Below are 25,340 nucleotides of genomic sequence, written 5' to 3'. Positions count from 1 at the left end.
TGCGACGGAGTCAGCTCGGACTTGGTGTGGTTGACTCGGAAGCCGAGATCCTGAGCCTGGGCAAGGACAAACTGGGTATGCTGAAGGCAGAGCGCTTCCTGCTGATGAAGGATCAGCCAGTCGTCCAAGTATGCCCTGAGCCGAACCCCGTGCTGCCGAACAAGAGCACAAAGTTGGCGCACCACCATGGTGAACGCCCAGGGAGCAAGTGACAGCCCGAAGGGTAGGGCTCAAAACTGGAAGATTCGGTCCCCCCACAGAAAACGCAACTACTTCCGGTCCGCCTCGTGCATGAGGATGTGGAAGTAGGCGTCCGTCAGGTCGACGGACGTCACCCAGTCGCCCGGGCGAAGCGCCTCCCTGACGGTCGCCGGCGTTTCCATGGTGAACCGAATTTTGCGCAAAAAGCGGTTCAGTGGAGAGAGGTCTAAGACTGGCCGCCACCCCCCGGAAGCCTTGGGGACAACGAAGATTCTTCCGTAAAAACCCAAGGAGGAGTGGTCGAGAACCTCCTCTATAGCCTGCTTCTGCAGCAAGAGAAGGATTTCCGCCTGAATTGCCTCCCGAGCGTCGAGGCTGGCCGGAAACCGGAAGTTGGCCGGCGCTCTGGACAAAGGGGCCTTGCCTTCCTGCCAAGGAAGGCGGAACCCCGATCGAATCACCCCCATGATCCATAGGCTGCTTGTCCGAGACAGCCAAACTGGAAGGGCCCGGGAGAGGCCGCCTGCTACCAAAAGGGTAGAGGCTGGGGGGGTGACTGGATCGGGGGGGTCTCATTGGGGGTTGGGCTTGCGCCCAGACCCCCGCTTCCCAAAGGAAGGTTTACGCTGGTAAGGGCGGGAACGTGAACCACCCCTACCTGCCTGAGACGACTTCTGCCCCGAGGACTTGCCTGTAGCTGGTGCAGAACTCCGTGGTTTGTTACTGTGCTGCTTAAGAGCGAGTTCCGTCAGTTGCACCACATGATGGTCACGAGCCTCCTCCGTTTGCTGCCGGAGGGCATCCAAAGAGCGTGATCCCAGCAACGCACCCTCTGAGAAGGGAGAGACTCTCAAAGAGTCTATGGTGGCCTTATCCGTCAGGCGTGAGCCGTTAAGAAAAGCCTCGCGCCTCCAAAACACAACCTGAGAGTAGAGCCGAGCAGCAAGAGTCATCTGACTGTGTCAGTGACCTTCGCGAGAGCCGCCAAGAGCATGGCAGCATCAGCCTCAATGGCATCGTCACGGAACCTAAAAGGCTCGATGGACGAAGCAATGGCTCTCGTGAGAGACCGGATGAGCGTTTCCGCTAAGGAGGTCAGTTCGAGGGAAGAACGCCCGCTCTCCTCCAGCCCGAGTAGACTCTGTTCCGTACACACGGCAGTCCTATCTCGGCTATAACCGTCCTGCCGTAAGCGAGCCAGTTCCGGAGTCACCGGAAGTGGAGCTGTGGGCAGCGAAAACGAGGAGAGAAGAGAATGTGGCCTGCTAGGCAGCCGCGATCTTCTTGAATTGGCTGGGAGGCCGCCGCCTGCCTGAGCCGAGGCTAACCAAGGCTGGGCAGAAGGGGGGGCTTCCCCATGAGCAGCCAAGAGAGGGTAGGGTGTGTTAGCGTCCGCCAACACCTGAGCCATCACAAACGGGACGGAAGGAGATTCAATGAAACGGAACTTCGCCTTCGTGTCCCCCGCGCCCGCAAAGTCTGCCAAAGCAGAAGGAGGGGGTGCGACCACAGTAAAATCGGCGGAGACACCCTCAGGGAAGTACCGTGAGGTTATCTCCGCAGCCAACTCCAGAGTAGGGCCCAGTTTATTGGGAATCCGTAAGGGGGTAACAGATTCAGAACAAACCTCATCCCCTTCCTGTTCCTCTCCAAAACCTTCCTGATCCCCATCAAAAGGAGGGTCCGGCAAACCGGAAACCCACCCATCCACGGAAGAGGAAGTGGCTAAAGTCGGTTGAACAATAGACGGAAGCGCCGCAAACTGTCCACCAACAGCACCGCCGACAACCGGAACCGCCGCGGCGGAACCGGAAGTCGGGGCCGGATGTCGATGCGTAACCAGGGACGGGATAGCAGGGACACTGCCACCGGAACCACTAGCCCGCTGTCCTCCACCGGAAGTGCCTGCCACAGCACAACCGGAAGTCGAGGACGACAACCCGCGGGCAGGCCCGACCGGAAGCCCCGAGGGGCAACCAGAGGAGCCTACCCCCTGCGAACTCGAAACAGGAACGGCGGCAGCCGGACCAAGAGCTACAGGTCGATGACCGCCGACAGAATCTTGCAGGCCAGAGCTGGACAAGCAAGACGCTGCTGCCTGCCCCCCAGAGGCCGGGACAGCCGAAACTGATCCCAGGGAGGCATTAGCTGGCGCGCTTCGCCGCTCCCTAGCGCACCCGCCACGTGATGGACGGTGTACTGCCGGGGAGGAGCCGTCTGCGAACCCGGCGGAGACGCAAGAGCGTAACCAGGGAACGCAGGCAAGTGTGAGCCCCCAAAAAGATGGGGACTCCCACAAACGCCGCCCAACGCCGAAGCGCTAGAACCGGGCGGCGCTAAGGACGCGAACCCCCCTGAAAAGGCAGGGGAATCCGCTACCGAACCAGAAAAATCCGGTCCGAGATCAGCCGAAGTGATCGTCGCTGAAGGCCGCAGCCTAGAAAGTGAAGCCACCCCCCCCACGCCAGGCGGGAGGGGAGCGACAGGCCTTTCCGCAGAATGTAAGGCAACCAAATCATGCTTCAAAGTAGCAAACATTGCCAAGATTTCTTCCCGAGACACGGACTCGCTAGACCGTGGCGTCTGCGAGCGCGAGAGAGGAGAAGTAGAGCGTTCCTGCGTAGGAAAAACCGGTGACGGTGACGTGGAGTCAAGCGAAACCCGTTCTGTCTTCTTAGTCACCGGGTCAGTAACCAGAATTAAAGACGTAGCCTGTGACGAAGTTACAGAGGCACGCGTCTTTGATTTAGACTTAGACTTGTCCTTATCCTTCTCTTTCCCCGGTGAAGAGAGCAGAGAAACAAGTTTGCCCTTGCTTTTAGAGTTTTTGTCCGCCATTTGCAATATCGAACACGCGCACGTGGAGATGAATTACAACAGCGAAAATACTCAAACAAACGCAACGCGTAGCGAAGAGAAGTGAAAACGATCTTACCTAAAGATAGCAACGCAAAGACCAGGGTCAAATGGCCTTCCACAAAAGGCCAAGGCAAAAAAGATGCCGGAGTACAACAACACGTCTGTGCAGGAGTGTTGAAGTGGGTGGAATGACGGCCGGTAGTAGGACCGCGCATGTGCGGGTTACCGGTAGGGGAGGTGACTCCCGTCCTTGACTACGGATTGTTTTTCTTTGGGAGTTACTTCCCCCCTTACCAGGGTCGAGTACTACTTCAATATCTTAGCAATGAACTGAAGTTAATGCCATTTATGTGAGTTGAGGTAAGAATATGTGATTGAATCATTATTATTTTGATGGTGAGGATCAATGTCTAATAACCCTTGTAGTTATGCTCTTCCCAAGCCCATATTCTTACCCCTCCTCCTAAATCCTTGCTTCAGTAGGCAGCTACACCTGACACGATCACTGCTCAAAAAAAAGAAAGGATGTGACGATTTCTATCAGTAAAGCATTTATCTAGAATATAGATGTCCATGATTTCAGCATGACTGTACAAGCAGATGCACTTAAGTCGAAATTTTGTTGCGACCACCTGTCCAAAGAAACCACCTGCCCACAACGACCAAGATGAGTTTTTCTACTATACAATTCACCTTTCCATAGCAACCACCTGTTTATTATGGCCACTTTTGGTCAGTCCCTTCGATTGTCGTTACAGACAGGTTCGACTGTACTACAAACCTGTAACTTTTTCCATTACCTTAGATTGACAGACGGGCTGCAGCAGAGCGAGAATGGGGTCTGTGACTGCGCCACTCTGGAGCAAGGCGACGCACAGGTCAATGATCCAACGAGAATGGTCTGTGTGCTCTGCTTCCCACAATTCACCAATGCCCACATGATCATGAAACTGCTGCAAGTTCTGGGCCGTTCCAGACGATTGGGGGGACTGCACACACACAAACATTGCAGCCACGATGAATGTTATATATTGCAGCCTCTGCCAAGAACAATTGAACCTTCCTTATCAACAACCTCTTGATAGCAGCCACCTGCCCCAAAAGACCACCCCAAAGGATCTTGGGCAAGATTTTGTCTGTGTGAATCACATTTCGATAGTGACCACTTTTTATTGGTACCTTGGATGGTCATTATTGACAGGTTTGACTGTATTACTGCACTTTTCATTTGTTAACACATACCAAGACTGACAAAAGCAAAGAAAAAAAGAGAGAAATCAATCATATAAGATAGCAAAAGCATGCAATGACAGAGAAAGACAGTTACATACAGATGTAAGAATGCACCACACAGACATTCTTTATTCCTTCCATCCTCATCCATTCCGATCCAAAGCAGCACAAAGTAAACAAATACCCTGTCTAACCATCACCTGTTTGCCAGGCCTGAAAGGGTGCAGGTACTGGAAGAGGAAATCCTTGTTGGCGAGCCTGTCCTTGTAGTCTGTGCTGAACTGGAGGCCGGCTGCAGTGGCCAGCAGTTTTTTCAACGTCATGCTGGCCATCCTTACCACCTCAACACTGTAACACAGACAGACAAAAAAATTATGTGGCTCTCTGATTCTCTATAAGGCAAAAAACAAAAAGACTGTTCTCATGTGAACAAAGAAAAACATTTTTTGTATTGGTGTGACAGATGGAGAAAGAAAACTATCTCAGAATCTTTAGCAGACATTTGCAGGTATGAAAGATGCAGAGAGAACAACTGTTTCAGAATATTTAGCATACAGTTTACCCTGATAGTTCACATGACTGCCACTTTCGAGTGCGTTGATGACAATGTTATGACAATGGCTTTAAGTGGGTGTAAAAGTCTGAAATATGCAGCTTACACTGAACTGACAAAAGGACCTTTGTGGCAGAATATGATAAGTGGTAAAGTGGAACTTTTACACTACCTGCAGGCATCGAGAACGATAAACACAAACAAGAAACACACAAAACTCAGACATTATCCACTGATGTGGTCTTCAAACCTTGGATCAATGAGGTACTGGTGTAGGTAGTGGAAAACATAGCAGTATTTTTCAGAAGAGGTCCCCCTGTAGACAGCCAGCGCCTGACTGAGGCCTGCAGAAGACTGGGGGCGTGAGAGAGATGCTGTTTTCAGGTTAACCGGCCCGATGGCGCCAAGACAGCGTCCTGCTTCCTCTGCCACTGCCGCTACTGTGGACTGCGTCAGCTGAAGAAGTTCACTGATAAGCTGGCTTGTCTGGGCTGAACCTGTTTGAGAGATGGTCAGAGGGTATTAGCGTGGATAGCAATCATACATGTGATATTTTTAGCAGTAAAAACTACACACGCACGCACTCACTCACACACACATACTCTCTCTCACTCACACTCACTAACTCTTACTCACTCAATCATTCTCACACACACACAAGCAACACACACACACACACACATACACACACACACACAAGGAGAACACTAAAATACAATTTGGGAAGCTTTCTCAAATTTCATTTCTTTTCAAAATTGTTACCATTACCTTCAGTTTCAGTCAGCAAGTGCTGGAGTTGTTCTCTGTTGCCATCTACTGACTGGCTGAGCAAGGCAAGCCGTCTAGCAAAGCTGTGTGTTGGCTGTGAGGCGTCCCTTGACACCTCGATCACCTGATCTATTGACTGAAACACAACAACATATTCTTTGCAAATTAAACTGAGATTGTATTTTTTTATTTTGAATTATATGCCTGGCTTTATATGGCAGTTTATATCTGCCTGCACACCGATACACACATTGAATGCAGAAGTATATGAAGCACAGAAAAATCATCTACTTAAGTAGCTCAAGCCACATTTGACTCAAGCTCTCAAGCACATTCATCCATCCCTCTTCAAATGAGTTGCAAGCGCCCCATTGTCAAAATGCATCATGAAATGTAAAAGCCAATTAAAGAGAGATGCAGCCCATCCTTCAAAAGATGACCTACCTTTTGAAAGGACTTGTGTCCAGCCTTCTGCTGAATCCTCTCACAGTGTTTGGTCATCCTGTTGAAAGCAGTGCGCTGGGGCAGAGGGTCCAGGGACGCTATCACCGTGTGGATCACGTCAGCGTTGTCCAGGAGAAGAAACTTGAGCAGTTCAACTGACATTTCGCCGATATCTCCATCTTGAAGTGCTAGCTGGGTGACCACATCCACGATGCTGCGGAGATACTTTCCCATCTCCTGCATAAACAAGACATCATTACAGTGGAGCTCCCGATTTAAGACCCCCCGTTTAAGACTCGCTCCTTATTTTCTCAGACTTCTGTTCTTAACCTCTGCAAAATTACCCCCATTTTAAGACTCCGTCCTTTTTAAGACCCAATTTTCTCAGATTTTTGGAGGTCTTAAAAGGGGGGTCCCACAATATTTATCATACAGAGAGTAATAAATGACAAAATGTGATGTTTTCATGTCCCTGTCACAAATAACATTAACACTATATTTTTGTCATTCAACTTTCTTGGTTATGTTTCCAATACATCTTTTCTATTTTCTTGGTTATTTTTTTCAACACTTCTTTAAAATTGATTTGTCAAATGGAACGGAAGAGCACTAAATGTAAATTGGTGTTCATTTTCTGGACAGGGAAAATCCTTCTCCATTTCAATGTCTTTGAAGAGTGTGTTATAGACAACACAGCTTTCTCTGAACAGCTATTTGTGCCTTTAGTTATCAGCTTCATGATAAAATATGTTCTGTCCTATATTTGTGGAAGATATTAAAAAATAATTTGTCAGTTTTCAAATCAATTTTTGTCTGGATATTTTTTGCATGATCAAATTTCAGTAAACACAACCTTTTGTCGCTGTATCAAATGCATTTTTTTCCCTTGAGCTTCATACTGTTTAATTAGCTTGTATGTTCCCATGAAAATGCTGATACAACAAAATTGTCTGATCTCTCCAACGAACAAAAGGCTACGTCCAGAGAAGCACTGGGAAATTTTCTTTTTTTTTCATTTTTTTTTTTTTCATTTTCATTACTTTATTGTCCCATCGCTGGGAAATTCGGGTCGCTTCCTCCCAGTGGAAAGCTAGCAGCAACGGAGTCGCGCTACCCAGGTGTCTGCGTGTTTAGGTGTATTCAGCCACCTGCACTTATGGCAGAATGACCAAGGTCTTTTACGTGCCATTGTGATGACACGGGGGTGGGACATGGCTTCCGTCTCTGGGTCTGCACATAAAGTTGACCCGTGTCCGCCCCGGCCCGAATTCGATCCTGCGACCTTCCGATCACAAGTCCAGTGCTCTACCAATGACACCAAATGAGGCACGACAAACTGTCCTGTAGAACTGCTCTCTGTTTTAGAAACATCTATGCCACCTATTGCAACGATGGTTTACAGTTCTTTCTTTCTTTACTTGGTGTTTAACGTCGTTTTCAACCGTTCAAGGTTATATCGCGACGGATGGTTTACAGTAATAACCCTGCTAATGCAAAATACAATGAACAAAACAGCTTTCAAGTCCAATACAGCCACACCTCTCTTTTAAGGCCCTCCAATTTAAGACTTCCCCTTTTTTTCTTCTTCTTCTTCTTCTGCGTTCGTGGGCTGAAACTCCCACGTACACTCGTGTTTTTTGCACGAGTGGAATTTTACGTGTATGACCGTTTTTACCCCGCCATGAAGGCAGCCATACGCCGTTTTCGGAGGAAGCATGCTGGATATTTTCGTGTTTCTATAACCCACCGAACTCTGACATGGATTACAGGATCTTTTCCGTGTGCACTTGGTCTTGCGCTTGCGTGTACACACGAAGGGGGATAAGCCACTAGCAGGTCTGCACATAAGTTGACATGGGAGATCGGAAAAATCTCCACACTTAACCCACCAGGCGGCCGCGACCGGGATTCGAACCCTCGACCTTCCGATCAAGAGGCCGACGTCTTACCACCCCGCCACAGCGCCCGTCTCCCCTTTTCTTTCTTTCTTTATTTGGTGTTTAACGTCGTTTTCAACCATTCAAGGTTATATCACGACGGGGAAAGGGGGGAGATGGGATAGGGGAAAGGGGGGGAGATGGGATAGAGCCACTTGTTAATTGTTTCTTGTTCACAAAAGCACCAATCAAAAAATTGCTCCAGGGGCTTGCAACGTAGGTCTCCCCTTTTTAAGACCTTGACTTTTCATATTTTCTCTTCATAACCTGTAAATCAACCTCTGTTTTAAGACTCCCTCCTTTTTAAGACGCAATTTTTCTAGATTTTTTAAGGTCTTAGAAGGGGGTTCTACTGTATTTGGTATTTGCCTACCTCAGCACAACATTCAACGATGGCTGTGCACACTTGCTTCATCACGCTCAGGCCTACTAGGGTGATGGAATCCTGATAACCAAAGTCCTCTCCACTCTTCTCAGCCCTGTGAAAGAAACAAATTAAAATAAATACAACACAGTATTTAGTACCCCCCCCCCCCCAAAAAAAAAAAAAAGAAGTTAATTCATGGTTTTATAGCTGCATAAATGACGGGGTAAAAACGGTTATAAACATATAAGGAACAAGTGTACGTGGGAGTTTCAGCTCATGAACCACAAGGAAGACATTTTCTAAGCTAAATTTTAGAGTACAAAAGGTGATCATTTCTGATAAGGAAAAACGTGTGTTCATTTGAGTATGCCACAGAAACAGGGCGAGTAAGTCGGTGAGGCAAAATACTGTGCTGTTCTTTGCCTGCAATACTTTTCTTCTCCGTTTTCTTTTTCCCGAAGACCAAAAGGAAAAATGTTAAGGTTAGTGGCAAAAAACTAAAGTGAATCAAATTATAAGGTCAACCATGAAAGGTGGAGAGGGAGGGACTAAGCTGAACTTTATTTCTGAATCACAAAACTAGTGTCATACCTGCTCTCTGGCTTCAGCAAGTGCAATAGTGTGGCAATGACACGACGCAGAACAAAAGCCCAAGCCCCGCCCAGCTGCGTAGCTGCAAGCTCCTGCAGCATCATGGTCACCACCAGCTGAAACATCTGCAGGCAACGCAGGCGCTCGTGTACACGCAGCTCTCGCCACATCATCAGGCACAGCTCCAGCAAAACTTGCTCCAGACCATCCTAGGGAGAAAGAAAAAAAAATACTAGAAAATGGATGCAAGAAAACTGCAACAGAACAGATGAAGATCTGAACATGAAGTTGCAAAAGACGAATTCCGAAAGAACTCTGTCTGGTTTGTATGGGTTGTGTGTCATAATGGCAGTTGATGCGTAGTGTTGTGGTTTGTTGGAGTGCGCCGTGCGGCCCAACACATACGTCTTCAGCACTCGAGGTTTCTGTCAGGGTTACCTCACCCTTAGCTCATGGCCCAAGGACCTGCCCTGTGAGCACAAGGTTGGTCCATATTAGTCTGGCCTCTACCTTTCGACCTGTCCAGCTTGGGAAGCCCTTCCAGGAGTTTACGCTCCCGCTGGCATAGCTCTTAGGGTCACCGAGACACGCAAACCACCACACCACGTTAAGGAATGGACCATGTGGTGGTTCCAGTATGGGTTGTAAAAGAGCGAGTACCCTTGCTTTTTAGGGGATAAATAATCAACACGTGGTTCTTATACACATGTTTGAGACACATCCCCTCGCTATAGTTACTGGCCTAACTTTCCCCAAGTGACATTATAGACCAGTCACTAGCTAGGGGGTGTAGCTCAAACACATGTACAGGAAACACGTGTTGATTATTAGAGTTTGCCATGGAGTTAGAGGGTAAAAATGTAAGCAACACACACATATTTTAATCAGTAAGCAAACAAACACACACACAGCACCCATGCACGCAAGCACCCACACACGAGGGTGATGATCTCTCGCAGACTTAAAGAAGGGGTTTCAGCTAAAAGTGTCAACCAATACTTACAGGCGTCTTGGAAAGCACCCCCACAAGGGAACGAGTGTTGCCAGAGAAGCTTTGGGTCAAGTAATCCAGAGTGGATCTCACAGTGTCTTCACTGTAGGAAGGTGGGTTGGGCTCTGGATCACAACTATCAAAAACACAGAAAGAACACTGCAAATTTGCATCTTTCGTCATCCCATGCTTGTCCCCATCACATCCCTATCCTGCTTTCTCCCTTCCGTATATCAGGGTAGTCCTTCAAAAACACTGAAAAACAACCCTACTACAGATTTTAGAGAACAAAAAGATCTTGGTCATATTCAACATGCACAACACATTTAGTTACAGATTTGCTATCATGGATACTTTTCAGTAGTGGGTGTAAGAATCCTAATCAAATGAGTTGGAGCCAAATGACAAGTAAGAAAAGGAAATAATTGCTCCAAACACTGTATAGAAAACAACGGTAAAATCAGTCTCCCGGCACCCGAGAGCATAAAAGGCACTGAAATTAACAAAGGACTTTCATTCTTCGGTAGACTATAACCTATCCCAAACACAAAAATGACACACACCCACTCCCTGAAAAGCATTAAAATAGACTCATGCACCCTTTTTCATTTTCACTGCTAAAAGAAAAAAAAAGAAAAAATGCTGAAGATACTTACCCATCCTGTGTATCATTTTCTCTTTCCAGAGTGAGACAGCTGAGAATGTTCACGACAATGTTCCCCAGTTGGTGCTCAATGCTTTTATCAATGGTCTGAAACCCAGACATAAACCAATTCATGCCTTCTTTGTTTAAAACTAACATGCTTCTGAAAAAATATGACAGCATTCAGACAATTGAACTTTTGTCACAAATGACTGACATCCATTTACATAAAGCTAGCAATGAAGTTCCACAGCCTTATCCTAAACTGCAAAAGTCTTCATACCTTGAATATCTTTAGAAAAATAAATCACATACAAAACTCTTAAAGTCTCCTACATTTATTTCAATTTCAAACGCTTTTCACTAGCATCAGCTCCAAATAACATGATTTTCGTTTCTAAGAACTGAGTATGAACTGCAAAATATTGCAATGTATTCCATCACACAAACCATGGGACATTCTAAATGGCTCTTGCATATATACTGCAGGCACATATTACCCAAAAGAATAATTTGTAGCTTTCTATGCTTGGTAACTTGCTTTTTTTGTCTCCAGTACTAGAGACTATTTAGGACAAAATGTGGTTAAAGATGTTTTTTTATAATGTTCAATAAATACCAACATTCAAATAATCGAGAGGTGATATAAGTCGCACAACACACTTTCAAGCTGTGTGCACAAAAAAAATTAAGCTTTTTGAACTCTACAGGATTAAATCTATCCACATACCAAAAGCTTTTGCAAAATTACATAACAGAACAAGTTATATGTTACTTTTTCTCATGCACTGCCACCGAAGTACTTACCTCTTTGCCAAGCTGTTTCACAAGCAAATCGTAACAGGTTGTGGCATTTCTCAGCTGCTGCTGTGTCCCAGGAACATTGCTGCCAGAGCTCTGAATCTTTGATGTGGCGAACACAGGCAGAATGTGCACCAGAATGGAAGGGAGACAATTCCTGAGCACATCAACCACAGACAACTCCAATTTCTGGGCCAGATCGGCTAGAGTGTCTGAACACTTGTGAACAAACAGCTGAGGCACCAGAACTTTGGTATGGTCACTGTTGAACAGAATGAAAAGATTATAGCTGAAAGTGAAGAAATTATCGTTCAATTGCACCTCAGTAGAGTGTACACAAAAAAGTTAGCATTGGATGAGCGGGAGGGAGGAAGAGTGTTCCGTTGTTGTTTTCTATTCTTAGTTGCTTCCTCTCTTTGTCAAAACAAGTTCAAACAATTCTGCGTCAGACTGTTTTAAGTCTGTTGATATGAATAAAATGGGTTGTTTTATCAAATTTCAGGGTGCATAAAGCATGCATTTTCAAGTCTCTAATTCCCAAACCGGAGGTCTCTTCATCATTTCACAACTTGGATTTAGCTGAAAGCCAAAATTGCAGAATTTTCATTATCCCAGCAAAAACGAATCTTGCAGAATGATACTCCCCCTTCTCTTAGCAAAATGCTCCAGCAGATACGAAAGAATACTCACTTGTAGAAATGCTTGAGGCCGTTACATTCCAGGAGCCTGTGGGGGAAAGCGGTGAGGGCATAGTCCAGGTCCAACCACTGGTTGACCACAAAAGGCAGGTGGCATGACAGATAGTCACTTGATGTCTCGTAACCAAGTGCACTGGACATCTTCCGTGTGATCTGAAAAGACATCCTCCACAATGAGAATGACTACAGTGAAACCCCCCTTTTAAGACCCCTCCCTTTTAAGACCTTGCTTTTTGAGATTTTCTGTTCATAACCTCTGTAAATTCACCCCCATTTTAAGACTCCTTCCTTTTTAAGACCTGATTCTCTCAGATTTTTGGAGGTCTTAAAAGGGGGGTTCCACTCAAATCAAGGAGATCTGGTCTAGCCCGGCCACATTTGAGGACAAACTGAACAGGTCTGTGGAGGGATTACACAAGACAACCAACTTCCATCTTGAAAACTGACCAAGTGAGACAGGTAAACGAAAAGAAGAAGACTCATCAGAAAGCCTGCTTAATCTCATAAGTATTATTCATGTGTCAGGTAAGTGATGTTGCACAAGCAAGGCTCTCACGGAGGAGAAGCAAAACACATTTTAATTCTAAGGAAGGCTGGAAAATGTTGAAATGGAAAATTTCCTAAATAAATTTTCATTTAATTAATATACTTACCCGAATCACATTAGCATTGAGTCACCTGAGATGCTTATCACTGAAAAACGCTTACCCGGCTAAAGAATTTAAAGGGAAGCAACCCCATCACCAAAACGAAAGTGAAAGTAGCTTTGGTAATGGGCCAGCACACCGGGAGTTACCTCCCATACGGGTGTGTGCCACGTCACTTCCTCTAGGAACACGTGCCTATTCTCATACGGCTTTAAAAAATCTTAAAACCATAAGCGGGGCAGGTGGGAGGGAATACAGTATGTGATTCGGGTAAGTATATTAATTAAATGAAAATTTATTTAGGAAATTTTCCATTAAATATCATATTCTTACTCCGAATCACATTAGCAGATAACATCAACAAGGCGGTGGGCTAGAAATGAATCAAAACTCACCATCAAGTCCTGGACAGGAACTGGCCTGCTGCTATGAGCGCTGGAAGGCCTCTGGAGCCATCCTGTCGAAGAGCTGTGACGTCCCGAAGATAAAAGTTTATAAAAACATCTTCGGAACGCCATTACGCAGTTGTCAGCACCTCCTCTAGACGTCTGGAGCGCAGAACTGCCAGAGAGGATGCCCACGCCCTCGTTTCATGGGCTCGGGCCGAGTCAAGTGGCAAGGAGGGCATAACCCCCCCCCTCTTTGTGCGACTCCACTCATAACCCTGCTTGATGAGCGAGGACACCCACCGGGCCAACGTTACCTTCGACAAATCTTTCTCGCGCCTAGTAAGGAGAGAGATAAACAACAACTTCTGAGAACTAGACCGAATCGGCTGAGTCCGGGCTAAGTACAGACGAAGTGCCCTCACAGGGCAATTGACCGAATCGGGGTCATCCGGGGCCAACGCGCTGGTCAGAGCCTTAACTCTAACCAGCGGAGAGGCCTGCCCCGGAGACTGATTCTTGGCCAGGAAATCAGGCCGGAAACGCAAAGATGCGGAACCGTCCGGCTCAAAGGAGATATCCCCAGGCTGACCCGACAGGGCGTGGACCTCGCTACCCCGTCGGGCCGTAGCCAACAAAAGGAGAAACAGCGCTTTGCGAGTGACATTGAACAGACTGGCCTCGCTTAAAGGCTCAAAATCCGCAGAACGAAGGAATTCCAGGATTAAAAACAAGTCCCACTTGGGAGCGGGCAAACGAGCTTTAGCTTCCTTAAGAGCAGCCCCTTTAATGACTGCAGCTATAACGCCCCCGATTCGAACAGAACGACCAATCTGCTTAAGAGTCGCCGAGATAGCGGAGCGCCGGACCCTCAACGAGGAGACTGAGGCGCCCTGTGAAGACATGAAAGAGAGGTGGTTAGCGACCTGAATAGAGCGCGGAGCCACCGAACTCACCCCTCTAGCTGAACACCAGGCAGTCCATGCCTTCCAGTGGGAAGCATAAACTGAAGAGGTGGACGCTCTATGCGAGCGAGCCACCAAGTCCAGAGTCAAAGACGACGCCCCAGAGCGCTTCAGCGAGTCCCGAACAACTTCCACACGTGAAGCTTCAGAAGACTGGGCTCCTCGTGTGGAATGCCTGTTCGGGGCTGCACTAGTTCCCCTCGCATGAGTGCGAGAGGAATGGGGGGCCCTTGGGCGAGCCGAAGAAGATCTGGAAACCAGACCTGCGACGGCCACAGAGGAGCGACCAGAAGAAGAAGGGCCGGCTCCTCCATCTCCGCTTTCCGGATTACTCGGCTGAGTAACGGAAAGGGAGGAAAGGCGTACGCCTCCAGACCCGTCCAGGGAAAGTCCAGAGCGTTCACTCGCCATGCCTGAGGGTCCGGGAATGGCGAGACGAACACCGGAAGCCTCTTTGAGTACCTTGTGGCAAAAAGGTCCACCAGAGGCTTTTGGACCTGGGCCCAAAGGCGAAGCAGTGCCCCGTGAGTGATCGTCCACTCCGACTGAAGCACTGTACCGGAACGACTGAGCGCATCCGCCAAAGTGTTCAGCCTCCCTGGAAGGTACCTGGCCGAGATCGTGATATGATGCTGAAAGCACCACACCAGGATCTCGCAAGCCCTCTCCGAGAGAGACGGGGACCGCGAGCCTCCCTGCTTGTTGATGTACGCCGCCACTGTCATGTTGTCTGTAAACAGACGAACATGTTTGGCGTACAGGGAGGGCAGAAACTTGGCCAGAGCTAGAGCAACTGCCTCTAGCTCCAACAAGTTGATGTGCCACAAGGACTGCTCCGTCGTCCACAGACCGGAAGTAGTCTGAAGATCTGTATGTGCCCCCCAACCCTCCCTGGACGCATCTGTAAAGAGGTCCAGGTCGGGGAGGGGCACGACGATCGGAACACCTCTGCAGACCCACTCCGTGTCCAACCACGGAAGGGTCGCAGACTGGAACCATCCCTGCAAAGGGATGAGGGCGTCCCAGTCCACCAGAGGAGAGTCCACAAACGGCTTCAGCGCGAACTGAAGCGGACGTTTGTGGACCCGGCCCAGTGAAACCAGAAGAGCCATAGACTCCATCTGCCCCAAGATGGAGGCGAGCGAGCGGATGGAAGCCATCAGGAGAGGTAAAGTGGAGCGAATCTGAGCTTGGAGCTTGTCCACCCTTCTCTGAGAAGGCTGGACAGTCCAAGCGACCGTGTCGAAAGACATCCCCAGATAAGTGAATGTCTGTGACGGGGTCAGCTCCGACTTTACCCGGTTGATCGAGAACCCCAACGAGTTGGATTCTCGAAGAACCGTCAGGGTATCCTGCGAACAGCCGCTCTGGGACTGGTTCATGATGAGCCAGTCGTCCAGATAAGCCCACAGACGGATACCCTGGGACCTCACCAGTGCACAGACCTGTCTCACCACCATGGTGAAAATCCATGGTGCGAGAGACAGCCCGAAAGGGAGTGCGCGAAACTGGTAGATCTGATCTCCCCACCGGAAACGAAGCCATTTCCGGTCGGCCGGATGCATAAGAATGTGAAAGTATGCGTCCGTGAGATCGATCGAGGTCACCCAGTCTCCTGGGCGGAGAGAGTCTCGGACAGAGGCTGGCGTCTCCATCTTGAATTTTATCTCCCTCAAGAAAGTATTGAGGAGAGATAAATCCAACACGGGACGCCATCCTCCTGACGCTTTGGGAACAGCGAACAGACGCCCGCAAAATCCCAGGGAGCTGTGGACCCAAACTCTCTAAACCGCGCCCTTCTGCTCCAGGGAGGCAATTTCCGACTGCAAGACGGAACGTGCTTCCTGCGAGAAGGGGGGCTTGAACCGCGGCGGCACTCGGGTAAGAGGCGCCTTTTCCTCCCGCCAGAGTAGACGGAAGCCCGATCTCACCACTCCCACAATCCATTGGCTGTCTACTACCGACATCCAACGAGAAAGTGCCCGGGAGGGGCCTCCCGCCATCACCAAGGTGGAGGGCGGGAGGGGGGTGAGATCGGGAGCGCTTCATTGGGGGTGTGGCTTACTTCCAGAGCCGCCACGCCCCCTCCCCGATGCCGTCCTCTTCTTCCCACCACGAGCGGCCGGCGGAGCCTGCCGCTTCTGAGCTGGCTTGGGGTTTGACGATGTCTGAGCCTGCTTCTGCTTAGAAGGCTGAGACTGTTTCACCCCCTTCAGAGTGTAGTCAAGGAACTGACTGTCCTTGTTCGACTGAATCTCCTTCTGTCTGGCATCCAGTGCCAGCGGACAGAAGAGAGACTCCTCTGAGACCGGGGAGACTCTCAAGGTCTCCCTAGTAGCCAGCTCCGTGAATTGGGACTGCGAGAGGAAGAGATCCCTCCTACAGAGTACCGCTTGGGTGTACTGCAGGGAGGAAAGACGCAATTGTTCCTCATTGACCTTGGCCAATGCGGTCAAAAGCGCAGAGACATCGTCCGCATTCTGTTCTTCACTGAGAGTGAAAGGAACCAGCGAATCGGTCAATGCCCGAGACAGAGCCCGAACAAGAGTCTCCGCAATGGAGGACAGTTCGATCTGCCGACGTCCAACCTCCTCAGCAGAGAGGAGGGAAGCCTCAGAAACCGGCAAAACCGAATCACGCTTGATCGGTTTAGTCAGAAGAGGCAGCAATTCCCGGGAAACCGGAAGGGTAGCCCTAGGGAGTGCAAAAGACGCCAGCCAACTCTGGCTCTGATTGGGCATGCCAAGCTTCCTATTGGCCGTAGGCACGAAGGAAGAGGCTTGAGCAGCTGAAGCCACCCACTGCTGAGCTGATTCCGGAACTGGACCAAAAGGAAGCAGTAACGGAACAGGCACTGGCCGAATACCACTCCCCGCATGTGCTGGACGAACCAGCGAATGCGAAAGTTGGTAAGCCACTGACGGAGACTCGGCGAACCGGAAGGAAGAAACATCTTCCTGTGCCGGCCGGAAGTCCGCCATGGCAGAAGGAACGAATGATGCGGAAGAGTCCGCAGCCACCACCCCTTCAGGGAAATAACGAGACGTTACTTCCGCCGCGACGTCAAGAACAGACTTGAGCTTCGACGGAAACACGCCCCGCGACTCCTCGCTGACCACTGATGGAGCATCAGAATAGTCACACGTGGAACCATGACCGAAGTCACCAGTTCCGGAAGCAGAAGCATGCCCTGGCAAACCGGAAACCGGAAAAGCCTGAGCACTAACATCATCCTGCAACCCAAAACCCTGTGAAGGTAAAGGGTAAGCAGGACGACCATCCGCAAAAACCGGAGCTGGATGAGCTGACGTCACTCCCCCGACTGAGTGGAGTGATGCCTGCTCAAGCCTAGGCGCTTGAAGGCCGGAAGGCGCACGCTGTAATCCACTATCTGGTATCCGGAAGGAACCACCAGAAGAGGAAGAAGCGTTTCCGGCCGAAACCGGAAGTGTAGTCAACGGAACCGCAAAATGCGGAAGTGAAGACTGCACTGGTTGACTTCGCGATCCGGAAGGACCGGAAGTCAGTGAATACTCCATCCTGCCGCGACCGCCGTAGCGTGCCGGAGCGGACGGATCATCACTTCCGGCAAGTGCCGGAAATGCGGCAGTCGAAACCGACTGCCGCCGCTGTTCGATCAAATCCGGGGCCTCGTAGGTTATCGCCGGAAATGAAAGATCAGCATGGTATCGGTCGTGACCCGATGCGAAAGAGCTGTCCCCCGAAGGAGAACGTCCAGGCGCCTCACGAGGGCTATCGGACCAGCTCTGCTTACCAGCCGACACTGAAGAGGGAGGACGCTGCTCCAAGCCGGAAGTGGAGGACAAAGACACGAAAGCCAATGCCCGGACGTCACTGCCAGATGCCGGAAACGCCGAACTGCTGGCGACGGAACGCTGAAACTCTGCCTGCACCAAGCTGCGGATTTCCGGAACCAGTGACTTTAACAGAGAGGAAACCAACGCACCTTGTCCAGGTGCTAACAACGATGACGAAGTCTCCGAAGTAGAGACAGGTGCAGAAGTAACAGTAGCGCTAGGCGCCGCAAAAGAAGCAGAAGTAGTAACAGCGCTAGGCGCCGAAATTGGTACAGCCAACAAAGTGTTACGCTCTTGGTCTGTAACAAGTAACGTTGCTTTGGAAGAGGAAGACTTAGACTTAATTTTCCCCTTGGGGTCCGACTTGCCACGGCGCTTGTCTGAATCAGACATGTTGACAACAACACGTGGCAACGCGAAAAAATTTACTGAAACATAAGTCTAAACGACTGGAAAACTCAGTAAACACACGCACTAATGCGTTAACAAAATACTATAGCTAAACTTGCCCCACAAAAAGCAGAGGCACGGAGAGCTACAAACAAAGTCACACGAGCTAGAAAACTAACTCACACAACAAAATGGCGACACGCAAGACACTGACACGTTAGTCAACAACACGTGGCAAAGTGAAAAAGATTTACTGAAACGTAAGTCTAAACGACTGAAAACACAGTAAACACACACGCTTACGCGTCAACAAAATACTAAAGCTACACTTGCCCAAACAGAAAGAGGGCACGCAGAGCTACTAGCAAAGTCACACGAGTTAGCTAACTAACTCACACAACAAAATGGCGAAACACGCAAGTCACTGACACACAAGTCCGCAAAAAACGGACAACGTACAGTAACGAAAACAGCGCAAACAACCAACAACAAACGGGAACGAGCTCACCAAACTGTAGGCAAGGCGAGCAGAAAAGCTGGGTAACGTGGCCGGCGGGTGTCACTCAAACACGCAAGGTCAGCCACAGAGCGTCAAAAAGTGAACCGTCCTCTCCGAGGTGAAAAAGACGTATGAGAATAGGCACGTGTTCCTAGAGGAAGTGACGTGGCACACACCCGTATGGGAGGTAACTCCCGGTGTGCTGGCCCATTACCAAAGCTACTTTCACTTTCGTTTTGGTGATGGGGTTGCTTCCCTTTAAATTCTTTAGCCGGGTAAGCGTTTTTCAGTGATAAGCATCTCAGGTGACTCAATGCTAATGTGATTCGGAGTAAGAATATGATATTTAATATAACATTCAAAATCGTTCAATCCCACACCAATTTGAGCACATTTTCAGCATTTTCTTTCATTGTAACTGTTCTCCGAAATCCATGAATTTTTGGAAAAGTGGGAGCTCTGCACCAGTTCTGCCTAACTGCTCTGATGAGTGCCTGAATGGAAGTTGTATGTTACACAAACTTACACTCAATGAAAACAAAACTGCAATACCAAATAAGAAATGTATTAATACAGTAAAGAAAAGCATGAGAATATCGCTTGACCTTTGAGACCAGAGCGATGTCGACGTTCTTTTCCTGAATGACCTGACAGAGGGCAAAGAGAGCTTTCTTCTCACACACAGGACTGCTCATGGCAGCGTTGGCCAAGGCAAGCAACAAACTGGCCATGCGGTTCCATCTTTCGTCCTGCTGTCGCTCTACTGAAAGACGACACTTTCAAACAAAAACAGAAAAGGTGGTTAAAAGATAGTATTGTACACATTAGAGTTACAACAATCATTAACTGTTGCTTGAGATAATAAAAGTGTCAACTGGTAGTATCCCCCCAATATTGTTCCTAGATTCAGAAGACAATAGGTCAGTTGGACCTGGATTGAAAATATGCATGAGTCTATCATAGTTGCTTGCCTATTGTACTGAACATGTCTTTGTTTCCATCTTATGCATTATACCCTTACGTTCTGTGCATCGCATGACAAAATGTAAACAAACTACCTGAAAACATTTTTGAAGAAATAAAAATATGTTTGGTCAAAATGTTCCAACTGACTAAGGGGTCAGATCAAAATACATGTAGTATGCGCTGGTGTCCGAAAACCGAGGCCTAAGAACAATACTGTCACGCCATCCCCCCCCCCCCCCCATACACACAAACAAAGCAAAAACAGAAGAAAAAATTTCAAAACTACACCTGTTTAATGAATTGTTACCTGAATGTCCATCATGTTGTTACAGATTTCATAGATCAGGTCAAAAGCTTCATGTTGTTGCTGTTGCTGCTTTGGTTTCTGTCTCCCTCCATCTTCAGTCACAAACAATCTGCAAACACCCATAAAACTGAAAACTTCCATGTTAGAAATGTCACTCTGTGAGGTGCCTTTTAAGCTGAAAAACAAACAAACACTAGGACCTATGTTAAGACAGACTAAATTTGATAGAAGCCCCACCCTCAACTTACAGGCACGCTTCTTCTTACATAAAAAAAACCGACCGGTTCACATTCTCAATCTCACGTCTGGGCATAACGACCTGGGTGCTCTCCGTGTACAGTAGGAATTTTTTCTATGAATTGATTTTGTTAAAGCCACTCCTGGCTTCTTGGTATGTGACCAAGCGGAGGGATGGTCTGATCCCATGTAAATGCCCAACCAGATCTGAGATGATGACCAAGGGGAAAGGGGTGGAGGCTTGCAAAGTTACTGTACCATCAATAAACATTGAAAGCTTTTCACATACCGAGATGAAACAGCAGTTGTCATGGCATTCAGGACAAAAGCACAACCATTTTGAGCAATCTCTCTCAAACATGCATGAATCAGTCCTTCATCACATTACAGACAACGTGTTCTTTTCGGGAAAGCCACGGGTTAGAACTTCAAAATTGAAACCCCAAAGAGTTCCTAAACTTAAGAGATCGCTCAAGTCATCTCCAATACAATTAAAATTCAACAAATCAAATTCACAATTTTCAAAAGAGTGGAATTCAATTTTAGACTGTGACTACAAAAGTCAAAGCCATTCTAATACATGTAGTAACAAAAATCATTGTTTCAAAAAAAGAAAAAAACCACACATTTGGGACAAACCTTTTCATCGTGCTAGCCATGAAGAGACGCACTACAAGACTACCGTCTATCAGACAGTGTGGAAACTTGTTTGCCACCGTTGGCATGGCAACACCATCGTCATCATCATCAGAAGCTTGGCGTGCTAGTTTCAGACTCCCCCACTGACCTTCTGGGTCATGCTAAAATAAACAAAGAAAATACATCAGACATTTCAATGGCACAATCCTTCCTGTCGGAACAGTTCTGCTGACTATCTCAGATCTGCCGCAGCTTCACATAGGACCCTCCACTTGGACTCATACCAAAAAATCAACATCCTGACTACTGCCTGTACAGAGTGAGAATTTTTCAATGAATTCATTTCATAGACTGACACTAGTGGCTTTCAAGATATTTATAAAGAAATTCCCACTCCACACAGAAAGCTGCCATGCTGTAACAATTTATTCAGAAAAATACAGATTACAAAGCCGACTACAATCAAATTAAGAGATGGAGCACAACAAGCAAAGCTTATGCACGTGCTCTTAAAAGCAATATAATAGTTGAGGCGGACAATACAGAAATCTGTAGAAGGGGAAAGTAAGGAAGGAAAAACAGTAATATGCGAAATACATCCAGAAGAGCAATAACATCTAAAACAGCATACGACTAACAACATATGAATAAACACACACACAGAAATACGCACCGCACACACACACACACACTCACACACACGCTATTGAATTTAGGAAAGTGTCCAGGAGGGATGGCCTTATTCTATGTAAAATCCTGGCTAGATCTGAGATGATAAGTCGAATCATTTACATGAAAAGGACCGTGTTTTTAACACAAACTTCAAAGCACATAATTATTATGTTGCTGAACTGCAAATTCTGCATAAAAATATGTATGCCGTTATAAAGCCAACACAAGCTAACATTAACAACCAAGCAACAAAACCAAAGAATTTTCATTATGGAGTTGAAATAAAAGACAACTCAAAGAGAAGTATAATCCCTTACCTGTGCAATCACACCCATGCATTTTGCCAGACTCAGACGCACATGGCTGTTGTAATTGCCCTCTGACTGCAAGCGCCTGCAACGAATACAACTGAATTCATACAGAATCTTTCTTCAAAATTACATCAGAAATGAAATCATGACATGGTAAAACAAAAAGCCTACAAAAATTAACTCTCGCTGGACAATCTTAGAAAAAAATAAATTCCAAATGCATCACAAATAAGATCTATCCATATTATAATCAACATGTAAAAGGAAGAACAAATTAAAACAGACTAAAAAGAAAGCCATGTATTCAACAAAAAGGAAGAATTCCGCAAAAGAAAAAACACATTCAAAAACAAATAAACCTGCAGTCAACATCAGAGTAAGCTGCACATTAGTGCTCAACAAGATGAAAGATCCAAAACATTAGGCTTATTTAGTACAGGCTTTTTTCAACCAACCACATTCGTTTCGTGCCACATAAGGAAGTGTTACATCACAAATGTTGCGTACACGTCATTTCCGGTTGGCGGTGAAACGAAGTTCACACCAAAAACACAAACGACTTTCGTTGATTTGGGCGATTCTACGAATCTACTTTCGTTGACTTTGTAATCATGTTTTGGTTATTTCTGTATGGAAACCTTTAATCTATTGGATATAGGTTACCTGATCGTTATTTTAACTGTTCATATCTTCCTACTTTAAGGTCTGGAGTGGACGCTAAAGTCGATCTTTCACTGCATTTCTGTAGCATACATTTGCCTAGGTTGCGCTTGGGAAAATCAAAGATGGCGGCCCGGAGCCGGTTCACGACTTTAGAGTTCTATTTCTTCCCTAATATAAATAGAATACTTATATTTATAGGGCAGACCTTAATTTGTGAACTGTCTCACTTTGAACAGTTATAAATTGTATGAGTAGAGCTTCGGGTTGCAAATTAATCGCACATAACACACATCACGCTTCTTCTGCGAACAGAACTTCTCTGCTGGTGTCAGTCTAAACCGCGACACTTTTTAACACGCACTGTTGAGTTTTGTTGTGCGCGCGCATCCCAGCGGGCAAGAGAAAATGAGGTGGTGAAGAGAAAGTGGTGGGCTTTGTTCTTGTCTCTAAATCTAGCTATTGATGCAGAACTTCACAGATTGAAAGGTACAACTTCCTTCTCTTGCAGACCATTTTGTAAATTGCCACACATCCTTCCAGGCTTTAACCAGGGATAGGAGCATCCTTCCAGGCTTTTACCAGGGATAGGAGCATCCTTCCAGGCTTTTACCAGGGATAGGAGCATCCTTCCACTTGGACAAATACCCCAAATCTACAGCCGGGCTGCTTTCTGTGCACAGTGGGCATCTTTTGCTGAATTAATTTTCTTTCTTTCTTTATTTGGTGTTTAACGTCGTTTTCAACCATTCAAGGTTATATCGCGACGGGGAAAGGGGGGAGATGGGATAGAGCCACTTGTCAATTGTTTCTTGTTCACAAAACCACTAATCAAAAAATTGCTCCAGGGGCTTGCAACGTAGTACAATATATTACCTTACTGGGAGAATGCAAGTTTCCAGTACAAAGGACTTAACATTTCTTACATACTGCTCGACTAAAATCTTTACAAACATTGACTATATTCTATACAAGAAACACTTAACAAGGGTAAAAGGAGAAACAGAATCCGTTAGTCGCCTCTTACGACATGCTGGGGAGCATCGGGTAAATTCTTCCCCCTAACCCGCGGGGGGTGCTGAATTAATTGAGCATTAGTATGTGTCAGAGTGGAAGGATAAACCTTCACAAAATCTGAGAAAAACAGGTCTTAAAAAGGAGGGAGTCTTAAAATGGAGGTAAATTTACAGAGGTTGAGAACAATAAATCTGAAAAACAAGGTCTTCTTCTTCTTCTTCTTCATTCATGGGCTTAGACTCCCACGTTCACTCATGTTTTTAGCACAAGTGGATTTTTTTTTATGTGTATGACCGGTTTTTACCCCGCCATTCAGGCAGCATACGCCGATTTCGGGGGAGAAAAAGCAAGGTCTTCTTCTTCTTCTTCTTCTGCGTTCGTGGGCTGAAACTCCCATGTACACTCGTGTTTTTTGCACGAGTGGAATTTTACGTGTATGACCGGCAAAGTCTTCAAAAGAAGGGTGTCTGAAATTGGGGGGTCTTAAAAGGGGGTTTCCTCTATATCACCCTACCTGGGCAGGTCTGTGGCAGTGTACCCAAGTGTTTACACTGAAAGGATGGTGTCTTTTACGGCTGTAATGCAGATGAACTTACCAAAAAGCACTGATGAGGTGTAGCAGGATCTCGCGGCAATCCAGGCGTGTCTGTGAGGGAAGGTCATCGGGGTCGGCCAGGTGTGGAGCGGCAAGAGCCACGAGCGACAAAACCAAGCAGCACACCTCCTGATCTTGTCTCTGTGCCTTCGCAACACGCCTGAAAGTGTTCGTAATGCACACAATTGTTAAAAGTTCACACATACCAAATTATACAGTGTTGACACATATGAAGGCATGGTACTCAAAACTTACTCCTCTTTGCAAAAGAAAAAGAAAAAGAAAAGAAGAAAAATCAAACAGAAAGCATTTAAAAGTGTGGAAATATATTTTCACAGAATTATTTAATCTTGACACAACCCAAATCACACTGTGTGCAACATGAAGGCACAGTACTCAAAACTAACCACTAAATTACCTGAGCACATCCATCACATTTTCAAGGTCAGTATCTGTGACATGGTGGTCTGCTGACAGCAACGTCTGCGTCATCTGCTGCATCTGTCAAACAAAAGCAAAACAAAATCGTCTGAATTATCTGCTCTGGTTACTCGTACTTGTTCTTATCAGGGTGGGAGAAATTCAGATGGCTGCTTCCCTGAAAAAACAAGAAGCCTCTAAAAGTCCCAACACATTCAATTTACTTTCCCCTGGATCCACATGTTACCCTATTTTTTTTATGTATGCTTCAACGCAAGCACACACACACACACACACACGACATCTCAGGTAAATCTGGCCAATTTAGTCCTCAAAGAAGGTAGGAGGACAAAACCCACCATCTGAATATCAGCTGACTGGCTTGGGTCAAACTTGTCTTCATTCAGCACATCCTCAATGCCACTCTTGGTTGTCATGATGTCAAAAGAGGGTGCAGTGACCTCCCCTGGTGCTGAGCGTCTGTCGTAGCCAGTGAGGAGGCACAGGAAGTGAACAATGCTGTTGCGCAACACCTGGTTGTCAGACAAAGTCTGCTCATCCAGCAAACTTGTACAAACTGAAAGCAATCGGCACGTAATTACAAATGAGCTTCTGATACCACAAACCAGTTTGAATAAAGCTGATTTAAGGCGATACATCATGTAACACAACAAACAAACAACATTCAAAAATTGTATGGCTCAGAATGAGTTAATAGACGTGTG

At 47.0% G+C, this 25,340-nt stretch overlaps 1 protein-coding gene across 1 annotated transcript in view; it reads right to left on the bottom strand.

Moving 5' to 3' along the window:
- Positions 1-25,340, bottom strand: part of LOC138960913 (serine-protein kinase ATM-like) — a 92,313-nt gene that overhangs the window by 45,185 nt on the left and 21,788 nt on the right. The window contains exons 15-32 of the mRNA XM_070332546.1: positions 24,975-25,192; positions 24,614-24,696; positions 24,197-24,355; positions 21,930-22,005; positions 20,941-21,101; positions 20,065-20,173; positions 19,397-19,567; positions 12,079-12,239; positions 11,395-11,650; positions 10,601-10,695; positions 9,957-10,080; positions 8,954-9,162; positions 8,369-8,474; positions 6,059-6,295; positions 5,615-5,750; positions 5,097-5,343; positions 4,488-4,641; positions 3,861-4,049 (exon numbers count right to left, since the gene is read on the bottom strand). Coding sequence (XP_070188647.1) covers positions 3,861-4,049; positions 4,488-4,641; positions 5,097-5,343; positions 5,615-5,750; positions 6,059-6,295; positions 8,369-8,474; positions 8,954-9,162; positions 9,957-10,080; positions 10,601-10,695; positions 11,395-11,650; positions 12,079-12,239; positions 19,397-19,567; positions 20,065-20,173; positions 20,941-21,101; positions 21,930-22,005; positions 24,197-24,355; positions 24,614-24,696; positions 24,975-25,192 — 2,891 coding nt within the window. The remainder of the gene's footprint in view (positions 1-3,860; positions 4,050-4,487; positions 4,642-5,096; positions 5,344-5,614; positions 5,751-6,058; positions 6,296-8,368; positions 8,475-8,953; positions 9,163-9,956; positions 10,081-10,600; positions 10,696-11,394; positions 11,651-12,078; positions 12,240-19,396; positions 19,568-20,064; positions 20,174-20,940; positions 21,102-21,929; positions 22,006-24,196; positions 24,356-24,613; positions 24,697-24,974; positions 25,193-25,340) is intronic.

This window comes from Littorina saxatilis, linkage group LG3, assembly GCF_037325665.1.
Source record: "Littorina saxatilis isolate snail1 linkage group LG3, US_GU_Lsax_2.0, whole genome shotgun sequence".
NCBI classification, from domain to species: domain Eukaryota; kingdom Metazoa; phylum Mollusca; class Gastropoda; order Littorinimorpha; family Littorinidae; genus Littorina; species Littorina saxatilis.
The sequence above is the reverse complement of the archived record's forward strand: the minus strand, read 5'-3'. Positions and strand labels throughout refer to the sequence as shown.